We start from the raw sequence: 21,355 nt of genomic DNA on the forward strand, positions 1-21,355 counted from the left end.
AAATTAAATGAATTTTAATGAAAATGTTAGCTGGGCGTAGTGCTGATCCTAACATTAATGGGAGGTTGGAGGTAAGTTTGTTTGTTTATCTGGACTCACTGCCAAGAATACATTACACATCCTATTATATAAAATTTTTTGTCTAAATCTTCAGATATTGGAAGATACTGGTCTGAATTGTTATAGTTTTCAGGGAAGTTTTCTAAACGTTTGGGGTGGTTTTAGACTATTTTGTTGACCTCCCCCATCCTCCCCTAAAACCTAGGATTGGAACAACAGTACTTATACGTGTGCTGGATCAAAAAAGATTTTTTAAAGTATGCTGCATAAAAGTCCAAATTAATTTAATTTAATGGAATAAAAAAATGTATTAAAATTGTTGTATTGTAAATTGAACTTAAAATACGTTTTTAAATTATTATTATATTGTGATTTATGACGTAGATTGATTAACTGTACCGCATAACTGGATACGCACGGAAAAGAACAAACAGACATTGTTTATGTAATTCATGGAAAATAATACAAATCTTCCCTTTCATATTATTAAGAGGTTGCGTGATGAATTATATTAACTCTCTCCCATCTCCCACGCCTCTTCCCCTAAATTCAGTGAAAGTACTGTGACTAGTCTCAATTAAAAATATTCATTTTTAAGTCAACTTACATAAAAAATAGATTTTTATGTTATTAACTACTTTATTTGCACTATTTATTTGTATTGTGTCCCTTTATAGGTATCAGAAACGATTTTTAGGGTATAATAAAAGTTATTAGAGAAAGCGGAGTAATATATTCAAAATATAGATCTGTAGAATCCATGGAAAGATGAAAACCAAGTTGCCGAGTTCAAATCTAATCTTTAAAATTTATTAGTGTCAAAAATGTTTGAAGTGAAATAAAAAAATATTTTTTCAATCTTTCATTTCAAATCATATTAAATAAAATGTAACAAAATATGAAAGTAATCAAATCTTTAATTTAACTACTTCAATAAAATTTATATCAAAAATTGCAGAAAAATAAAAGTTAAAAAGAATCATAAAAATATTAATTATGGGCTTTTATTCCTGAAATTAACTAACAGAAAAAGAATTACCAATTTAATATAATTTAATTTTAAAATCGTTTAATTGTTTTTTGTAAGATAAATAAATTAAAGTTTGGTAACCCTGTTATAAGATGGAGATCTACCTGCCTTACCAAAATAAATCCAACTCAACAAGCTGAAAAAAAACATCAGCGAGTGATTTTTGTTATCTAATTATTATATAAATTATTTGTGATTTAATTAATATTAATTAATTTTGTCACAAATATTAGTTATTTTCAAAAGATTTAAATAACGTTACATTTATCATAATAGCTTTAATAATATCATTAAACAAACACGCTAATTAGTTAATATGACAGAAATTTTAATTTGACCTTTTCGATCTCAATAACATGAATATGATGCTTATTTTTAATAATAACAAGGATGATGGGAATTATAAGTTTTAAAGGCCGCAAACTAGTCAATGACAAAAATATATAGAATAGCTTTTCTTTTTTTATTTCGATGATGCAAAGTTTTAAATCTCTTTCTTTAATCTGATCAAAATCTGAAGATGTATTAATTAGATCTTATAAATAAACTATTGGCTGCGCCACTGAAATGGACGTACAAGGTATACTTCTAGAGTGTCTATGCTATACAAATTATCGGGAATCGTCATCAAAAATAGAACTATGTTGTAAAATGTAATCTCTTTGACGCTAAAATACCTTAAAGGTTCAGTGGAATTCTGAGGAGGGGGGATGATACCTAATTCCATAAATAATTAGGAAGAAATAACTTTCACTCTTTGCACCATTTTATCTGGTGATTTGCTGTGCACGCCACTGCTATATTCTTAAAAGAATTGAAATCAAGTTAAAAACTTTTTTATTTAGGTTCAGAATTTAAAAAAACATAGAATAAAAGTTAAAAGAAGAGAAAAGACATTGTGATAAAATAAACATTAAAAAATGTGAGAAACAAAAATGTGATTTTAAAAGAATATGAATTATAATTGTGTTATATTTCTCAAAATTCAAGGTATTGTCTTTTATAATTTTAATTTATATTATTTAATTGCAATTTATTTTAAAGTAAAGTATTTCTAAGGGTTTTTATTATTATAACTTGTAAACCGCAGAAATAGCACTCATATTTGATTATGTATTTGTAATTTAAATGGAACTTTTATGCTATTTATTACTGTTTTAGTCTAATCGGATCTTTTTTACTCAAAGCTTTCTATAGCTAGATCTCTTTCGATGGCAAAAAAACATGGGGTATTTTTATTGATAGGTTGATAATAACTTTTCAACCGATGATTTTAATATACATACGGGCAACTTTGTTTATCATAATTGGTGATGTACATCAATTTTTCGTCCACCGTCTTATCACTTGAGAACCCCGAGTGCACCCTCTCTCAGAACCAAATACATCTTTGTTTCATTTAAACGTTAACAAAAGACAATCAATTTGTTCAGTGTTAAAAGTTAAAAATGATTGGGAAGGGCTACATGGAGTTTGGTGATATGTGATGTAGTGATCCTGTCAGATAGATAGAGAGAGAGAGAGAGAGGGGTAGAATCTACGTGTTTTGGTTCTACACTTATGTGGAAGGTAGTATTAATTTTCTTTATCACAGATTTAAAAAAATGGCTTGCTAATTAATGTATGTAACCTTGTTCGTTGAAGAAAAAAATATAAAGATTATCACCTACTTCAAAATTTTATTTGTCTCTTAATACTTATACTGAAATAAAAATGTATAGCGAAATGTAAACAATCCTATGCATTCAATACCTAACATCAAACGATTTAAAACAAAAAATAATATTTTAGTGTTAAATAATACCAACTTATTTTCTTCTTTTTACCTGTAAATATAAGGCTAAAATGCTTATGAATTTTAGCTTTCTAGTTTCTTTTTATATGTAAAAAACAACGTGCTTTACGGGATCTCAATACAAATTTCAAAAGTCATTTGAGATAAACTTTAAAAAGATACTGAAAACAAGCTAGTTAATAAAAAACACATACCTAGCTAACTAACCCTAACTTCAAATGTTTCTCTTACTAGATTTTCCTGAGTATCTTTAAACTTTTGTGACTCTTGTTTAAGAGTTAACTTTTTACCTTTTTGACGTATCCCTTAATTTCCTAAAATTGTCTAACACCGTTTTTAAAAGCGAAGCTTTTCTATATTTAGGGTCGGTCCGTCCGTACGTCCGTCACAAACGGATAGTTTTTTTTTGTTAATTTAGGCATGTTAGAATTGTCCTATCGATTTCAAACTTTGCATGGTGATTCCTTTAGTAGTTAGGTACGATTTAGAAAGCGTAGCAACTCTATAATCATAACAAGAATGTCCGTACGTCCATTTTAAACATGTTGATTTTTTTGCTTTTTTAACAACATTTTTTTATGTGATCTAATAATCCGATTGATCTGATTTTTGGTATGTTGATTTATGGAACAACAAAGTTTAATGTTATAAGCAAAGCAACTCTAAGTACTAAAGATGTAAGTATGTCCATAAACATTATCCTGTATCAAGCAGTTTTTCAACAAATTTACTTACAATTTTGCTCCGATTCTTATACATTTATATTATGATTATTTAGTGCTGACACTATACAAGCGTTAATGTCCGTTTGTCCTACCGTTTCAGTGCTTCGCTTTTATGTATGTTGTCATCCTTGTTTTTTGTAATCTTAAACCTTCCGAAGGCATAAATTTCAATAGAAATTATTTTTTTCAGAATGCAAATCCACTTTTGTTACGTGTAGAAGACAAATATAGTTGTCCAGCCTGATGTATAACTCAAATCATCGGGTGGGACATAACACCCTCCCCCCAGGTGCGGGAGGGGGTGTCCGACAGGGGAATATGAACCCCATGATGTTTAACCCCCATCAGCCAGGAAATTTTCAAGCATTTATACCTCTTAAAAACAAATTTTGTAATAAACTAAAGTGGTAGTTTCACATAAAGTTTGTATTAAAAATTAAGCAATTAAGATAGTGACTCTTCAAATATCCCTGCGCTTCAGTCTACTCTATAAGGTTATTTTTTAAGACAAATAGTTATAAGTATTAATGACATTTTAACAATTTTACACCAGTAAACAAAAATAGACACATTTACCTATTGTATTTGTGAAAATAATTTAAAATCTACATTGAAAAAAGACTTCCGTCCCTCACATAAGAATCATGAAAATATTACTTTCATGAACTATTTCTTCTATAGCTTTATTAGCTGATATCGTGAATTAATGTTTGAAAACTACCCATCAGGCATGGATACTATGATGAATGGCTATGGTCAACCTCAAGGGTAAGTTATTTGTTTTGTTTTTACGAGTAAGGTAAAATTCCACAGAATTATTTTAAAAGTAACGGAGCACACAAAAAATCATAGAACGGACAAAGTTAGTTATAAAGTAGATATTCAGTTTTGGTAATATCCTCTTAGAATTTTTTTTTCAATTTTGAAAATTTGAGTACCCTTTCCCCCTCCCCCACCCCCCACCTTCGCCCGACAGAACTATGAACTCTGGTCGCAGCGCTTGGCCCCCTTGCCTGCCTAGCCGCAGCGCCCGGCTACCCAGCCTATAACCAAACCAAAATATCTGTTCTCGGGGGGGGGGGGGGGGGGTGTTAGTTTACTCAAATTTTCAAAATTGAAAAAAAGAGGATAACGCCTCAGTTTTTTTCTCAAAAAAAAAAACTTTGTATTTATTAGATGCTCATACGTAATAGGAATCTTTACTGAAGATTCCAGCTATCTATCTTCAATAGCAGCCGAGAAAATCACATTTCCACCTTATTGTTACGAATGTACTGACTGACAGTCCAAATAGTAGCTATGTTACTAAACGTTGGATATATATCTTTATAATTTACAGCTTTTCCTTTAAATACAGAATAGTACAATGTTTCTATTTTAATTATCCTTATTCTTTATGGCTTTCTTAATTTAAGTGCTTAATGATATTATGCGCTATAATTAAACTTTACAAGTGTTACATATATTTGTTAAAACCTTTTTTTCTGTAGTGTAGCATATATTTCATAAATGTATTTAATAAAAAAAAACTTTATTCTATGTAATTCATCGGGAACATTTTTTGTAAAACATATTTTTTGCGTATTTTTAAAACAATTTTAGGCCTAAATAAAGGAAAGTTCTGTAAATAATGCATGTACTTTGTAACCTACAAAGACTGCGCTCATTTCTTTGTCTTTTTAAAAATTCCTTATTCTTTTCAATAATTTTTATAAAAAAGTTATTTTTTGTCATAATAAAAGGTATACCTAGGTATTCATAATGTTTAAAATATCTTTGAAGAATGTTATTCCATAGGTTCTAGGGTCTTTTCGACAGTTTTTTTTTTATAGAACTATAGCTTAGGTATAACCGTATGTCATTCTATCATTACAAATATCTTCTTTTTCTGCGCCATATATGGACATAATTGTTATTGTCTAGAGTTTAGAAATACATCTACTAAACTCGTGTAAATTATTGTCAATAGATTACCTACATATATTACCTATCTAAGAGTTAATGTGTTTTTGTAAATATAATCTTTAAGCAAACAAAATTATCACACAATACTTAAAATCTTACAACTTTTAACAACATTTTGCTTTTTTATTATTGCCATAATTAAATGTCCTATTTTCTCTTATTTTTTATAAATCAAAAACAAAAAAAATTGGTATATGAATCTTAAACACTAAAAAAAAAATTTTTTTTTAATCCTAAAAATAAGAAATAATTTCTAATATTTGAACAAAACTACCTACCTATTGAATATGGCAACACTTTAAAGCATTGACATCAAATAATCAGACATATTAATTTAAATTACTAGTTCAAAGTTTAGAAAATTGTTTTATTCTGGGTTTAAAGTAGAATACAAAGGATGACAATATTCAAGGTAGCGAAGCACAGTAATTAAAATAAATAAAAATAATATAATAGCCATTCAATGTACCTATCTTCTCTGAATACTTAAAATGGCTTCTTCGAGAATTTTCACAAGAAATTAAAGTAGCCTTTGTTATAGCAGAAAATTAAAACAGTTTTCTCCTAGATATATTTTATTTTATATTTATTCGGAGAGACATAGTAAAACTAGATAGATACCTAGTCATTAGGCATGTGAATGATTAAGGAAATTTTAGACTAGATGTGTACTGTAAATGAAAATTATGATTAATATTTTTTCTTTTCAGTTACAGGGCTGGTGGAGGTGTACAAATGCCAGGTGGGCACATGCCCAGTGGTGGGGCAAATTTGGGCAACCGTGGCTACCCTGGTGCCGTGGGTCAAGGTGGCTACCCTCATCAGTCCGCTGGCGCACATCAGGCCCACCTCAGTCACCAACAAAAGGAATTATTAAAAGAACAGGTACAAATAAACATTAGGGTAAGGCGGGGTGAACTCGGGTTTTTTTTCGTATTTAAAAAAAAAATAAAATAGGGTAAAAAATTATTATTTTTAAATGGGACCAAGACCATTAGAAAGATTTCGGAAAAGTCTAACAGGTCCTAAAAGGACGTTATCCTACAAAAAAAAAATTAATTTTTTCGAAGTACGCGATATTTGACTTTTTTCAAAAGTCTTTTTTTTTTAAACTTAAAAATACTACCTACTAGAAAAAAATCACTTTTTATGACTTTTAAGGCATGATCCTTAAAATTTAGGCAATTTTGAATAGATTTGGCCAAAAAAAATAGTTCTGTTAAAAAAATTTCCTGAAAAATTCAAATTGAAAAAAAAAAGTTTGGCAAAATCGGTGGTCGATTTTCAAGCTTCAAAAAACCTATGACATATTGATTTAATTACAGCATGCCCTAAAGATTAAAGTTGCTAAATGTAATAACAAGCATTCACAAAAAATCTTATGAAGATCGGTCAATTTTTTCTACCAAAAAAATTAATTTTCAAAGTGCAAGAAATTTCACTTTTTTTTATATAAAATTGAAAAAGTTATTATAAAAACCGAGTTCGCCCCTCTTCAGAAAAGGTCAATTTGTGAAAAAAAAACTATACAAGCTTTTTTAAAGTTTTAAACGGAAATGGATAGCCCATTAGATGCTTATTAAGTCCCATGAAGACGTCTAAGCCTTAGCTCTTACCAGTTTTTGTACAACCCAATCTTTCGCCGACCTTCAAATAAAATCGAAAAAAATAAATATTTTTTGCCCGACTTTGAGACCCAATAAGTACCCTAAAAATTCATCTCACAAAGATTTCATTTAACTCTTACAAATCGGGCTCCTATTCCCACCTTAATAGATCGGGGGGGGGGGTCATATTGACCCCCCCCCCTCTATCTCGGCTTCTGTTACAGATAAAGACGTAAAATTTTTTTCTGGTGGTTCATGTGTATTTTTAGAGAAAATTACTTTTTCTAGTCATAGCGATCATGCCGCTCCTTGGCCGCTTTTTAGCGGCCAGCCGCTAAATTTTAAAACAGCTGTAGAGCAGCCAATTTTGCAGCTAGGATGACCAAATTTTAGGACGAACTTTTATTTTTCATAACAAAAAAATTACTTTTTCTGATCATCGCTAAAAAACGGCAAATAACGGAAACCGCTATTTTCGGCGGTTACGGCGGTAAAACGGCGGTTGGCGGCGCCAATTAATATTTTTATCTGTTAATTATTGCTCAAGGATTTACCAAAAAAAATTATAGGTCTCTAGCTGTAATAGAAGCCACGATATTCATGATATATGTCTGTAGTAAAAGCCGGACAAAAATCGGTCATAAAGTCGGTCAGGGTGCGGTCAAACGGTCATAACACTACTTTTCTCATTCACCAAAACAATTTTAGGTTTCTGCCTTATATACAAAGTCATAATGTAGAAATTAAAATTTATTTATAATTTTTTTTAAATTTTGGTGCTACCCAACCGACTTTGACCGGACACCACGACCGACACAGACCAGATATCCTAATAAAATCAACTCTTGCCAACGTATAATTACTAAACTTAAAAAGTCATGAAGTCACAACTCTCTATCTTACCTACAAAAAAAATGACATTGAAAAAATAGAGGGGGGGGGGGTCAATATGACCCCCCTCCCCCGATCTGTAAGGGTTAATACTTTTTTTTGTAGGCAATTTAATAACAAACAACTTTAGTTTTATGATTTTTTCTGTTAGTCGATTAGAACATGGAGTAAAATGTCATTTAATGAAAGTGTGTCAAAAAATAACCGACTTCGCCTCGACACAGAGTTCGCCCCGCTTTACCCTACCTAATAGCTTAAGTTAAAAGTTTATTTTTGCAAACTATTTGACAGTATTGTTGGCTCAGCAAAGCGTTTATTCATGAAAGAAGTGTACAGTCCTCATAGAGGTGTTGAGTTGTGACACCCCACATGGAAATGCATTGCGTATTGTTAAAAATCTTGTTGAGAGGCTTTGCTTTTTTTATTAACTCATTATTTTGCTATTTTAGGAGAGACGTAAACGTAAAGCAATAGCGCAGCAGCAGCAAATGGCAGCAAAAAAGCAAGAATTTCCTTCGGATCTGTTCGATGCTCCTGTCAAAATTGCGGTAAGATCCTGTTTGAAAAAACCTGGTTTTTTGCGGGTTCCCGGGTTTGGTCAAACTTTTTATTCTAAAACCTTTGTTTTTAACAACTCTGACATCAGCTAAGACGATAATTAAGATTACCCCTCCTTTACATTAAAATTATGTTTGAAAGGTTAGACAATATTAGTTTGGAAATAACCAATAGAAATAAAACGAACGTACCTACCTAAAGTTTTTGAAGAAGCAAATAATATCACTTTTCTTAAACTTTGGAAACCAGTATTTTACAGTCCAATGTAAGCTCTCTTCCGGGGCCCGGAGCCATATTTTAAGATAAAGAAAAAGAATAGGTATATATTTGATTCTGCAGTATGTCCCTATAATTGTAAAGAAATGTTTTAATTAGACTTTAATTTAAGCTATGTGTCTTTAATTAAATCACAAAGTACATAATCATTTTGCGTGTCGAAATTCCTTTTATTCTAAACAAATTAATATAAAAATCTAGGATTACACAAAATGAAAATAAAACTAAGACAAATAAAAATAGAACCATCCTTTAATGCTGTAGATAAAACTGGAATATGAAATAAAAATATAAAATTATATTCAAGGTTGGGATTTAAGTTCTATATTAAGACATTACATAATTTATGTCTGTAATATAAGCCGGACATATTTTTAGGAACCCGCCACCCCGGGTATTAACGCTGACAAGGTGTTGGGCAACTTCACGGACTTTAAGAACAACCACAACTACAGCAACTTTGTGGGGGTGGATTATCAACCACCCACACCCGCCCCGGTCCAACAAAACGGTAAGATTTCATAACAACTTTCACAATGTTCAGAAGTTAAAAAATATTTTATATAAAGAATGAAAACATACATAAAAGCGAATCTCACATATGAGCTACTAACTCTAGTTTAGCATTGTAGAGTAGCCACTTTTATACATCTTGATCAGATTAAAATCTTAGGGTTGCCTTAGAATTTCATTTGAGTCAAATTGCAATAGACCTTACTTTCATTAAAGTATTTACGTACAGATTCTGCATATAGAAAACCTTTGTTTTGCAAGGAAAATGAAAAAATATTGTTTTGTAACCTACCGAATAAAATGTATTGCTAAATATATTTGAAATTATGTAAGCTTTAATTATACACCGCAATCCACTCACTCAAATTAATACAAAAACACAGTAGCACAAAAAAATATTTTAGTCAATATATTTACACTTTACTAGTTGTTTCGCCCGTAGCATCTAGGAGAGGTAGGTAGAGGTCAGGAAAATTTTCTTAAACCAATAAAGATACTTTATGTTAAACGATTAATATCAGTAAGTCAAACTATTTTGTTAGAATAGACCCCCCCCCCCCCTCCACGATTATTAATTGCGAAGTTACTCTAGAACTGGGATTTGTCTTCTCCGGTTTACTAGACACCTCAATTATTCTCTCTAGAACGCTGTGATTATATTATTGATGTTCTCCTTAGTGATATAATTTGAATAACAAAATTTGTTTAATTTCAGATGATGATGATGAGGAAAAGCCGCCACGAAAGCTTCCCTCCATGGGCCGTCCGCCTCAAAACGCCACCCGTCTTCCCTCCAATATGGAGAACCCTCGGCCCACTAACAAACCCCGCCCTTCCGCCGTCCAACAGCCTCCACCACCATGGAACTCTGCCGCCGCAGCTGCTGGGGGTGGACTTTCAACTCCGATGGCTCCGCCTTCCATGGCCCCGCCGCCGTCGCGGATGAATGGCGGTATGAATGCCTCAACATATCGTCCCCCGCCACCTCAACAGTCTTCTCTAATCGGCAGTAATCTCGGCAACGGTGGGGTTGCATCCAATCCAATTTCCTCTGCCCCCACGCCCGGTTCTGGCCGTATATCGGTACCGCCGAGCAGTAACGGCCTAAATCGTATGCACAGGCCGCCAAAACTGGCGCTGTCCTCCATGCGCGGCAGTGACGATCCCTTGGATCATATTCTTGGCGTTATGACTGATCTTCCTACTCCCTTGGGAGGTAAACTTTTATTTTTTACATTGAAAGAGAAATGTATTCTAAAGACAAAAAGAGTGCGGCGTGGATTTAAATAAAATCCAATCCTAAACATATAAGATAATACGTTCGCAGGTAGATTTTTGTTTTTGCAACAAAACCATAGGTACCTAAGGGGGGGGGGGGGGTTTAATGCAACCATCTCGTAATCAGTGAGCAAATGACACTTAGAATTCGAATTTCGATCTGAACTTTTGCATGAGTAATCCTTAGTAGGTCTATTTTCCCTAAATCGAACAAAAAGTTGGAAAAGTAACGGCTAGCGGCTCAGCCGTTTTTAGCCTATTTTCAGGGTAAATCCATCATCAATTACGTAGGAATCAACTTTTTAAAACATATTTTTGGTTTAATTCATGTTAAATGATAGCAATAACCATTTTTAAAACTTCTAGCACCAACAGCTACCGTGTAGAACCGTTTGATAGCGTTTTGGAGTAGAAAAGAGTATTATGTTAAGAGAGGTTTCGTGACTAATTTGCAATATAGATATCAAAAAAATGACAAAACAGCTGAGCCGCCAGCCGTTAGCCGTTACTTTTCCAACTTTTTGTTCGATTGAGGGAAAATATACCTACCAAGGATTACTCATGCAAAATTTCAGATGGAAATTCGAATTCTAAGTGCCATTTGCTCACTGATTACGAGATGGTTGCATTAACCCCCCCCCCCCCCTTAGTTTAATTAATATGCGTCATAAACTTGTTCGATTTTTGTTAATAGATGAAGATTTAGAAAAGTTCTCATTAATATTTATATTCAAGCAAATTTTGCCTTTTCTTTGAACTTGCGACTGCGTCTATAACCTCTTATGGGACACACACTACTAATACACATGAAAATACATAAGGCTTTACGATTACAATTTAAAAATGAACTATTTTTTTTATTGACTTTCATAATATTAATGTTCATTGGTAAATATTTGCAGTGTGTAATATAAAGTTAATTATGGCAGTTATATCCATAGGTAGAGCTACAATAAAAAGTCATTAATTGCTAATTTACAATAAACAGTAAGTACTTAGTCAATTTTCTAAAGCAGTACATTTTTTATTGTTTTAAATACTTGTAAAAAAAGGTTGTTATTATCTAGCAAAAGTTCCTAGGTTTCATAGACCCAACAATATTTTTTAGCAATTGTGACCCCACAAGTGGAGAAGACAGAAGATCGTGGCGCTCAACAACATCAACCTAGGTAGCTATTATCATATAATCATTCATCAGCAAAGGATCTTGTTAATCGCTCTAGTGATAAATAATATATGTAAAAAGGTTCTGCGTCCGCCAGTTATTTTGAGGGAAAGCACTAAGTCTCGTAAACAATTTGTTTCATTTATCTATAATTTGTTTAGGTACTTTGGAATGTCTAACTCGATGTTTGGTGATTCTCTGTCAGGGTCCGGACCTGGTCCTGCCCTCCTGTCAAGGCTCTCGGAGAGTGACAGTGATAAGGTATGAAAAAATTAGGGCTCGTCTGCCCGTACGTTCTCTTGACGGGCATAATGGATAACTTTAAATATAAATATATAAGACATAATCTAGGAAATATATACCTACAAAAAAAAAAGAATTTAAATTAGAACCAAATTTTTATTCATTGTCTCTAAATTAAATTTCTTTAATGCTGTCATCCTATTATAGTTTGTTCAAAAGTTAAAATATGTTTTCTAGGTAATTGATAGTTCAACCACATTTTAATTATCAATTTATTTTTGATAACTTACAAATAACCTGTAATTTACTTTCATATGTCAAATTACCCTTAAAAAGCGAAATGGAATCAAGGATTTTTATAGACTTATATATTAATTTAATATTTTTAAAACAAATATTTAGTACTACTTGCATATTTTTATTTCCTTTATGTTCTAATTTCAAATTAATACACAATAATTCAAAGGTATTATTAACAAGAGTGACAAAATACCAAATAAAAGCAAAGTTTAGCAAATATATCATGTCCAAATATCTTAATGATCATTCAGATGTGTATATTCTACATGGGATCCCCGGCTCAGGGGGGGGGGGGGAGGAGAATAAAAAATAAGTGGTTGGAGGGAAAAAAATGTAAAAATTAAGAAAACTGAAAACATTTTTTTCCTTACCCCCCCCCCCCTCCTTGGTGAAAAAAAAAACTAAAAAAGTGTGTGGTAGGAGTTCTTTAAATATTTTTCCATTTTCCCCCTTACTTGGTGAGAAAAAAACTAGAGGGGGAAGAAAAATAAAAAAATTTGTAGCCTGGGAAAAAAATAAATCTTGTGCAGAATATACACCCCTGTGATCATTTAAATTATAAATACATCTTTGAAAGATAACATCACTTGATCAATATTATCTATTACGTAAGGAAGAACATAGTGAAAAGAAAAACTATAATTTTGCAAAAGCATTATATTTATAAAGCATAAATTGATCACCACGCTAACAAAAAATACTAGGTAAAATATGTCAATATATTAATATATGCTTAAGTGAATTTGCAACTTTACAATTCTTTGTATTCTAGGAAACTGGTGTAAATGATGATGTAAAGGGAAGTCCTCCTTTAGACTCAGCTCCAGCTCTAATAGACTCGCCTGATAATGACAACGCCGCCTCACCGTTGCCTGGATTGAAACCGCCGCCTGGTCCAGGTAGAACCTACAGTCAATTTTATATATTATTTGACACCTTCAATTAAAGTCTCTTGTCAAGCACAACCTCTCCCCCCCCCCCCCTTTTTAAAAAAAATAAATGGGTTATAGGTAGTGTTTCGTTTGTTTGTTTATTACTTTTGGTAGGTTAGGTTTTATAGGAACTGGGCAACCCCGCTGGTTTTAGGCAAAGGAATTTAATGTCTTATTTACACATATACTTATTTTACAAAAGTTTATTTTCTAAACTTCCAATAGTTAATATTTTTAAAACATGATTCTGCATTCGGTATGTTTCAAAGTTTTTACCTAACAATAATTTGAAGGTGAGACACCTGCCTTACTGCCACGGATGTCAGACTCCAGCAGCTCAGAAAGCAGCAGCGACTCCGAGGAGAGCGGACAGGAAGAGGCTGAATCGGAAGAAGACGTCAGCCGCCGGCCAGGCTCAGGAGTTGGATCTGGCCGGTCACCCGGTTTGGCGGCCACTGGCAAGCTTGGTTCCTCTTCGGTTCTTTCTGGCGGCTCTGCTACAATGGAAAAGTCGAATTTATCGGTAAGTGTTTTTTTCTTTTCCAATAACTAACTATGTCTGTCCGTCTTTCCTCGGCTATAAAGAAAGTGTTTCAATAGGTTATAATAATATTGGAAAATTGAAAAAAATCCTTAATTAAAACTTTTTTTGAGGGGGGGGGGGGGAATTGAAAGTTGTTTAATATAATTTTTATAATATATTTCTGAAATCAACATTTTTAACATAGATTTCTTGGGTTTTTTTCTGACATTGTCATTAAGTTGTGTATTTGTAATATTATACCTAATATCTTTGGTATTGCAGATTTTCTATGAGTGTTCTGTTTTCAGGAGGAGGAGAGTGATGATGATCAGCACAGGACCCGTGATTACAACCTGGCTGTCTTCATCAACAAGGCGCATGACCGCACTCCCCCCACCACCTCAAGCACGCACAGCAACAACACCTTGGAGCCGAGCCCAAGGAACACCTATGCACCCACGCCCAGTCCCGGCCAATCCTCATTCGCGGCCAATCCGAGTCCCCGCAACCAGCTGATTGGAAATGCTGGCGGTAGCGGCGGCACTTTGTCTGGGGTTGGTCACCTGACCAGTCCACGGACGCTGGGTACAAGCCCGCGCAGCAGTTTTATGCCTGGATTATCTTCCGTAATTCTTTGTGGCTCACCGCGAAATCCGACAGGTCCCGGTGCTAACAGCCGACATAGTGTAATGTCACCGCTTAAAAATGAGATTACCGACCCGATCAGTGATATTATTACCGATATTCCGCCGGTGTTGGCGCCGTTAAGTTCTGATGATGATGAGCCGCCGCCGGTTGTGGAAAAACGTTCAAAAAAATCTGCCTCACCGAGCAGCCAGAAGCAGTTAAAAACTAAGGCTAGCAGTAAATCCTACAACCGCCGTAGTACACCAGCAGAAAAGAAAGCATCATCGCCGGTGGAGTCTGCACCGCCTCCCGCTAAAAACCGGTATACCAACAACAACAAAAACAAACACTCAAGAAAGCGCAAGCACGAATCTTCCGCCCCCTCAAACCTGGTGAAAAAACACAACCTGGATGATTCGGACGACGACGGTTCTGACTCTTCGGACATTGCCCCTCCGCCGCCGGCCAAGAAGAAGGCGCCGTCCGAGCGTAGTCGGGGCAGTAGCAGTGGGAGGGTGACAAGAGCCGCATCCGCCAGTCCCATGAAGGGTAAAAAGGATATGGAGAGTGGGAACAGCAGCAGTGCTGGGCGCACGCCAAGTCCTAGGAAGCCAAGTAGTGGCAGGTCAACCCCGTCGTCCACAAGAAGAACACCTAATGCAAGGTAGAATATTTAGCATAGGATTTTTTCAATACCATAATGGATAAATAAATAGGAATTTTGATTTTAAGAGGGGATTTCGAACTATAATTTATAATTTTATACTGACCTGTATTTAAAACTAGTTCCTAGTGCCTAAACCGTTCCACAATTTATTCCCTCTACATGAGGGATAATGTTAATCATCATTTGGGTTGTATATGTCCGAATATAGTGAAAAAAAAATAACATTTAATAAATGGATAAAGATAGGTAGGTACTTAAAATTATAAATATTTTTACTCATACTATCTCTAGATTTTTCAAAGCCCAGGTAAAAGACTTAGGGAATTATCTTATTTATTTAACCTATTTCCACCATATATTTGCCCTCTTGTTTTTCTGCCCATTAAAGGAAGCCTGATACAATTTCTCGAATTTTTTTACTTAAATACTGCCATCATCGTTTTAACCTATACTTAAATAATATCAACATTAAAATAGAAAATAATCAACAGAATTTTATTTCCACTATGTAATATATGAAGACTTGAAAATCATACTATTGGTAAATATGCAAAAGGGTAGTTTTACGAAATGCATTTGAACTTAATTTAGTGAACCGCATATTTTTTCCTGGTTAATTGGTTAAACTACATTTATATGACATATATTTAAAAGAATTTCAATTTTCTACCACGTTGTTTTTAAAATATCAAGACTTGAAAATAGTCTTTTTAAATTGCATATATCACAAAAAGACTATTTAAGTCTTGATATTTTCAAAACTACGTGGTATAAAATTGAAATTCTTTCAAATATATGCCATATAAATATAGTTTAACCAATTAACTAGCAAAAAATATGCAGTTCACTAAATTAAGTTCAAATGCATTTCGTGAAACTACCCCTTTTAGTTGGTTTATTAAGGAGTGTCCAAACGTTTTACTTTTAGCCACCAATTTTAATCTATTTAAGGGGTAATTTTGTGTTTCATCATTTGGGAATTACATTAATTTATCGGCCATTGTCTTATTCCTTGAGACATTGTGAATTTCTAATGTATACTTCCTCAAAATGGATATTTTTGATGTTATATTTTATTAGTTTTAAAAGCTATTGATCCATCTCAACCCAAGACTACTTTATCAAACTAACATCTTTGTACACTACTGGACAAATATATATTTCAATAACAGAAGTTTTCATTCTCAATCGTCCTATAAACTTTTTTGACATTTTAAACAAATTTACACTCACGCTACATTTCTATTTAAGTTTAATATTTTATTAGTTTCCTTGTTTTTGGAGAACTAAACTAGGTTTTTTTTTCATTAACTAAATAAAAACATCTATAAGATAACTACCTATCTACACTAAGTATCCTTTTAAATGCATTTCGTGAAACTATTCCTTCTATATTTCTATAGTGGCGCTCTTTTAAGTAGAAAAATAAGAATATTTGATGCGAGATTTATTTATGATTTTAGGCATAATTTTTGCCTTTGACTTTCAGGGATTTTAATTTACATTGAGTCTATGCAGATAGGTATTGTAAATATATTGAATATCTACCTACCCACTCTTAAACATTAAACATTTTAAGTTTTTATAGTTTTACTTGAATGGAAAATAAGTACCTATGTAAAGTTGTAAATGCGTAAGTTTTCGTGCTACTTATTTCGCTCAATTTCAGATCCAAGCCGGTATCACAGCCAGATCTAACAGAGAGTGACGATGACGAGATCGATTCTCCGCCGCCAACAACACAAAAAGTCAACAGCGGCGGCGGCAACCAGAAAAAGAACCCGGTGTTATTCTCCATCTTTGGCCGCAAGGCTGTAAAATCCAAAAAGGAAGGCGGTGGAAAGGGAAAAGGAGGGAAAGGCAAAGGGGGCATTGATGTTAATTTTGTCGGGGAGTCGGATGAGGAAGAACGCAAACGAGGTTCTTCTCAGTCCCTGGCACAAACCCCAAGCTCCCCGCCCCCAGAACCCTCCCCCAAACGTACAACAACAAGCTCTATTAGTAATCATCATACCTCTAACTCTACCGGCAGTCACATACCGCCGGCAAATATCAAACAGGAGCCATTGGACAGCCTTTCGGCCTCCGATCATCATCTAGACCCGTTAATGGAAGCTGACTCAGCCGTGGACCTTGGTGGCCGGTCGGTTGTCAGTGATACTGTTGATCAAGATCTCGCCCTCAGTGAGGAAGATGATGATATGCCGTTACCGCCCTCTAGTAGCGGACGGCGGGGAACAGTTAACGCCTCACCGCTACCTTCGCATCACATGCAGTCTGCCTCATCAAGGCTAATCGCACAACGACCTCTAGTAGCCCAACAAATCGTTGTAACACGGAAGTCCAATGGTCGGCCGTCTCTAGTCTGTTCTGTACCGTTGAGTCGGTTGTCGCGCAGCTTTGGCGACCCGAGGATTTCATCACATTCCCAGCATAAGGATAGGCAGCGCAGTGGTGGTGATATTGGTTGGCCAGGCCGACCTTGTGATAATAATTATAGTGACAACTCTATGGTGGGGCGACACGCCCATAGTGAACGCATAGACGGGACTGGCAGTAGCCGGATTGAGCTGCCGGAAAGGCCAGCCTCGGCACGTAGTGCATCCCGTGAACGTCGCCCGTCGTCGGGTAGCGGCAGTTGGCGCAATTCCGGTGGCAGTAGTGAACATCGTAAGGCCCAAGAACGGACGATATCTCAATTTGCGCCGCCGTCGTCCGATGAGTATCCAAACCATGCCTCTAACTCGCAACAACTCTCTACCTCATGCAGCGGTGAAAGCGCCGTTGACGGTTTAATGCCGCCGCCACGTGGCAATGGTTATGTCCACGATAGACGGGGCTACGACATGTTGCTGGCTCCGCCACCGCCAGCGGAGGAGGACATTGAGGCGGGGATGAACGAGGCGTGTCGCCTGAAGCGCGAGGCTGACAACGAGGAGAACGTGGAGGCTAAGTGCACCAAGTACCTGAAGGTAGACTAAAATATTATTTTAAATTCGACGGCATTCTTTTATTTTTAAAATTTAGCATAATGCATGATTATATATGTCTAGAAATAGAACCACAATTACAAGTTCAAAATAGTTTAGAGTAGAAGAATTGATAAGTTTTTCATATATTTAAGATTTGTTGAACAAAATAACTACCATGGTAACTAAAATTATAATATCATTTGTCTACCTAATACTTATCTACCTAGCTCATTTCATTTTAAGCATGTGGTCTTTTTAAAGTCTGCACTTAGAAAAAAGAAAAATTTACAAAATAGGATATTTAAAACAAATCTATACCTAAAGTTCAAGTTTACTACCTACCTATCTAGTTAAAAGTTAAAAATAAATATTGTCGTTTTCCACTAGACTTGCATGCATACGAGGTATTTGTTGAAAGAAAGAATAAGTAAATTTTTCAAAAAAAAAAGAGAATCCTTTAGTTTGAGATTTTAAGGTTCTGATCAATAGAAAGATAAATAACCTAGTATCTTAACAACGTTCTTATTGCTGTGTTTCTTTTTGACATGTTTATTCTTGCCCTTCTAACCTTTAAAGTACCTATTGGGTATTATTTTTTTCTCTTTGACTGATGCCTGCTCTAATCCTGCGGGTCTACCCAGTACCTAATTTAAATTAACCTAACTCAACATAAAGTATAAGTTTTAACCAATAACCACCATAAATAAAAAGACTCTCGCCATCACTTGTTTTCAATTTAAAGAGAGGTGTTATCCGTGCTTAACAAGGGTACTTTATATGAAAGCGCTTAACTTTTTCTTGTTATTCGCATATACTCTTTAACATTTTCTTAAGCCGATTTCCAACTCCCTTTTTCCTTGGTTGTTTGTCTGTTTTTTTCACTTTGTGTGTCAAGTTTACGCAGAGAGTAGAAAACAAGATGTTTATATAATTCATCATTGCTCTGTGCAACAGTATTCATGCATTTAAGTAAAAATTATTATTTTAAACCAGTTCAAGTTTTTTCATTAAGTCCTTAATAGGTATTTTCTTATCTTTATTTTTATTTGCATTATGTAGCATAACTTTTCTTTCATATTCAGCAGTTTGTATACGCTAAGTCACGTCTTTAAGTAACGTTTCAATTGCACTTAAGACCTCTCTAATGTTTTATTCATACACTTGCTGTTTCATGATTTAATCTTTTTTTAGTTGTTTTGAAGTATCACAACACATAAAGCGTGTTTACGGTCAAATTCCAACTTACTGAATCAGAGCAGGGGCGGAAACTTTTTATAAGATTCCTGAAAATTTTTTTTGTAAAAGTCTCATAAGATTTATATTTTGCATGTTTGCAATTATAAGCAATCCCTATATAAAAGTAACAGGATCTGTGTCTGTCTGACTGTCTGTACCGAAGGATTTTGCTAATTGATGACCGATATCGTTCTCCTGAACAGTGAGGCTTCTCATAGGTCCTGGGAATGTTATAAATATTTTAGAGGAAAAAATAACTATAATTTGAGGAAAACTCCTCTTTAAGTGCCCTTGCATGCCTCTAGGGGCGTAACTGCTAGTTAATAATATCTTAAATTAAAGAATATTAAACTTTTTTTCGTGTCTCTAGTCTTGTTTGTTTTTTATTTGAAATATTAAAACTATGCAACTTAGTAAATCAAGTTTTTCATGAATATAAAAGATTATGGGTCTTATTAAAATAGTTTTAATACATCTCTGCTTCTCTTTTAAAATAAGAAGTCCGTCTGTCTGTCCCTCTCTATGTAATAACTTTAGTAAAAAACAAGGCTGTCCAAGCTTTTTCTTTAGAGGGTGGTAAAATGAGGAGTTTCAAAGGTTTACGGGGGAGGGGCACAATCAAAAAGATTATTTTTCATTCTTGAGTCATTTATGTAATTATAACTGCCAACAAACGACTGCTTATAATCTTTCACTTCAAATGGTAATAATAGGTTTGGCATTACACTGCCACTTACTTATAGACATAAATATCTCTTGTAAAAAATGTTATTTCAATTATTTGTCCCTTGAACCCTGAATTAGATTAAGTTTGTGAATGCGTCAGAACGACACACACAGATACAAACATTACAATGACAAGTATGTTCATAAGTAGAGCAGCAATACAAAGTTGACAGTGCGTTAATTTTATATTATATGACTGTACTAAAATATAAAACAATTAGGTAAATCTTTTGACATTTTCATTGAGTGTTCATTAATCAGCCTATTAGACAAATAATAATTCCATTTATAAGGATTTTTGGTTTGATGTTTGTATTGTTGCCATACATGCAGTAGTTGGGTTCTTGGAACCCAACTGGAACCCAACTTTTTTCCTCCTTATGAAGGGCCACCCTAGTAAAAGGAGGGGCCATCCTCCTCACAAGGAGGGGCCAACCCCAAAAAGGAGGGGCCACTCCTCTAAAAAGGAGGGGCCACCCCCCTAAAAAGGAGGGGCCACCCCCTAAAAAGGAGGGGCCAACCTCTAAAAAAGAGGAGCAACCTCTTTAATTTTAGTTCTTTAACCTATGATTCTTTATAAACAATCGAAATTATTTTCTCTTTAATGGTGATACCACCCTAAAAAGGAGGGGCCAACCTCTTATTTTAGTTCTTTATCCTATGATTCTTTATGAAACAATCAAAATTATGTTCTCTTTTATTGTGTTACCTTCCTAAAAAGGAGGGGCCACCCCCTAAAAATAAGGGGCTAACCTCTAAAAAAGAGAAGCAACCTCTTTAATTTTAGTTCTTTACACTATGGTTCTTAATTACATGATCAAAATTATGTTCTATTTTGTGTTACCCTCCTATAAAGGAGAGGCCAACATCTAAAAAAGAGGAGCAACCTCTTTAATTTTTGTTCTTTATTTACGTTTCAGCTCCTCAGTACCGTAAGGTGGCCCCTCTCCTCCTTATGGTCATATATCATCTTGAATTTAATCAATTATGAAGAGCAAAAAAAATTTCGCGCTTCGCGCACAAATCTAATGCTGTAAATTATTTTTGGTGCCAACAGAACTTATTTCAAATTCTATAACCTAATATTTTGCAAACAAAACCAGCATAACATGTACAAAACTAGGGTTGACAATCCGGAATCCCGTCTAATTTTTCGACATCTTTTGAATGCAGAATCCAAATCCATTATTTAAAAGCGGTTTTGGAATGTTAATTGTTAGGCTAAAATTAGCGTCTTTAGTTTTTTTTATCTAAATATATATTTTA

The 21,355-nt window shown here is 34.2% G+C and overlaps 1 protein-coding gene across 29 annotated transcripts in view; it reads left to right on the top strand.

Moving 5' to 3' along the window:
* Window positions 1-1,185: 1,185 nt before the first annotated feature.
* Window positions 1,186-21,355, top strand: part of LOC145319224 (uncharacterized) — a 47,418-nt gene continuing 27,248 nt past the window's right edge. For all 29 annotated transcript variants that reach the window (XR_013879762.1, XR_013879763.1, XR_013879754.1 and 26 more), the window contains exons 1-14: window positions 1,186-2,080; window positions 2,524-2,659; window positions 3,801-3,959; window positions 4,336-4,378; window positions 6,286-6,460; window positions 8,523-8,621; window positions 9,286-9,418; window positions 10,136-10,636; window positions 11,807-11,867; window positions 12,025-12,124; window positions 13,179-13,305; window positions 13,632-13,861; window positions 14,170-15,152; window positions 16,825-18,127. Coding sequence is in view for 1 of the 29 variants with exons in the window: in XM_080161199.1 (XP_080017325.1) it covers window positions 3,854-3,959; window positions 4,336-4,378; window positions 6,286-6,460; window positions 8,523-8,621; window positions 9,286-9,418; window positions 10,136-10,636; window positions 11,807-11,867; window positions 12,025-12,124; window positions 13,179-13,305; window positions 13,632-13,861; window positions 14,170-15,152; window positions 16,825-18,127 (3,861 nt within the window). In the remaining 28 variants the exon portion in view is untranslated. The remainder of the gene's footprint in view (window positions 2,081-2,523; window positions 2,660-3,800; window positions 3,960-4,335; window positions 4,379-6,285; window positions 6,461-8,522; window positions 8,622-9,285; window positions 9,419-10,135; window positions 10,637-11,806; window positions 11,868-12,024; window positions 12,125-13,178; window positions 13,306-13,631; window positions 13,862-14,169; window positions 15,153-16,824; window positions 18,128-21,355) is intronic.

The sequence above is a fragment of the Acartia tonsa genome, chromosome 5 (assembly GCF_053477335.1).
Source record: "Acartia tonsa isolate MP-2025a chromosome 5, ASM5347733v1, whole genome shotgun sequence".
NCBI lineage: Eukaryota > Metazoa > Arthropoda > Copepoda > Calanoida > Acartiidae > Acartia > Acartia tonsa.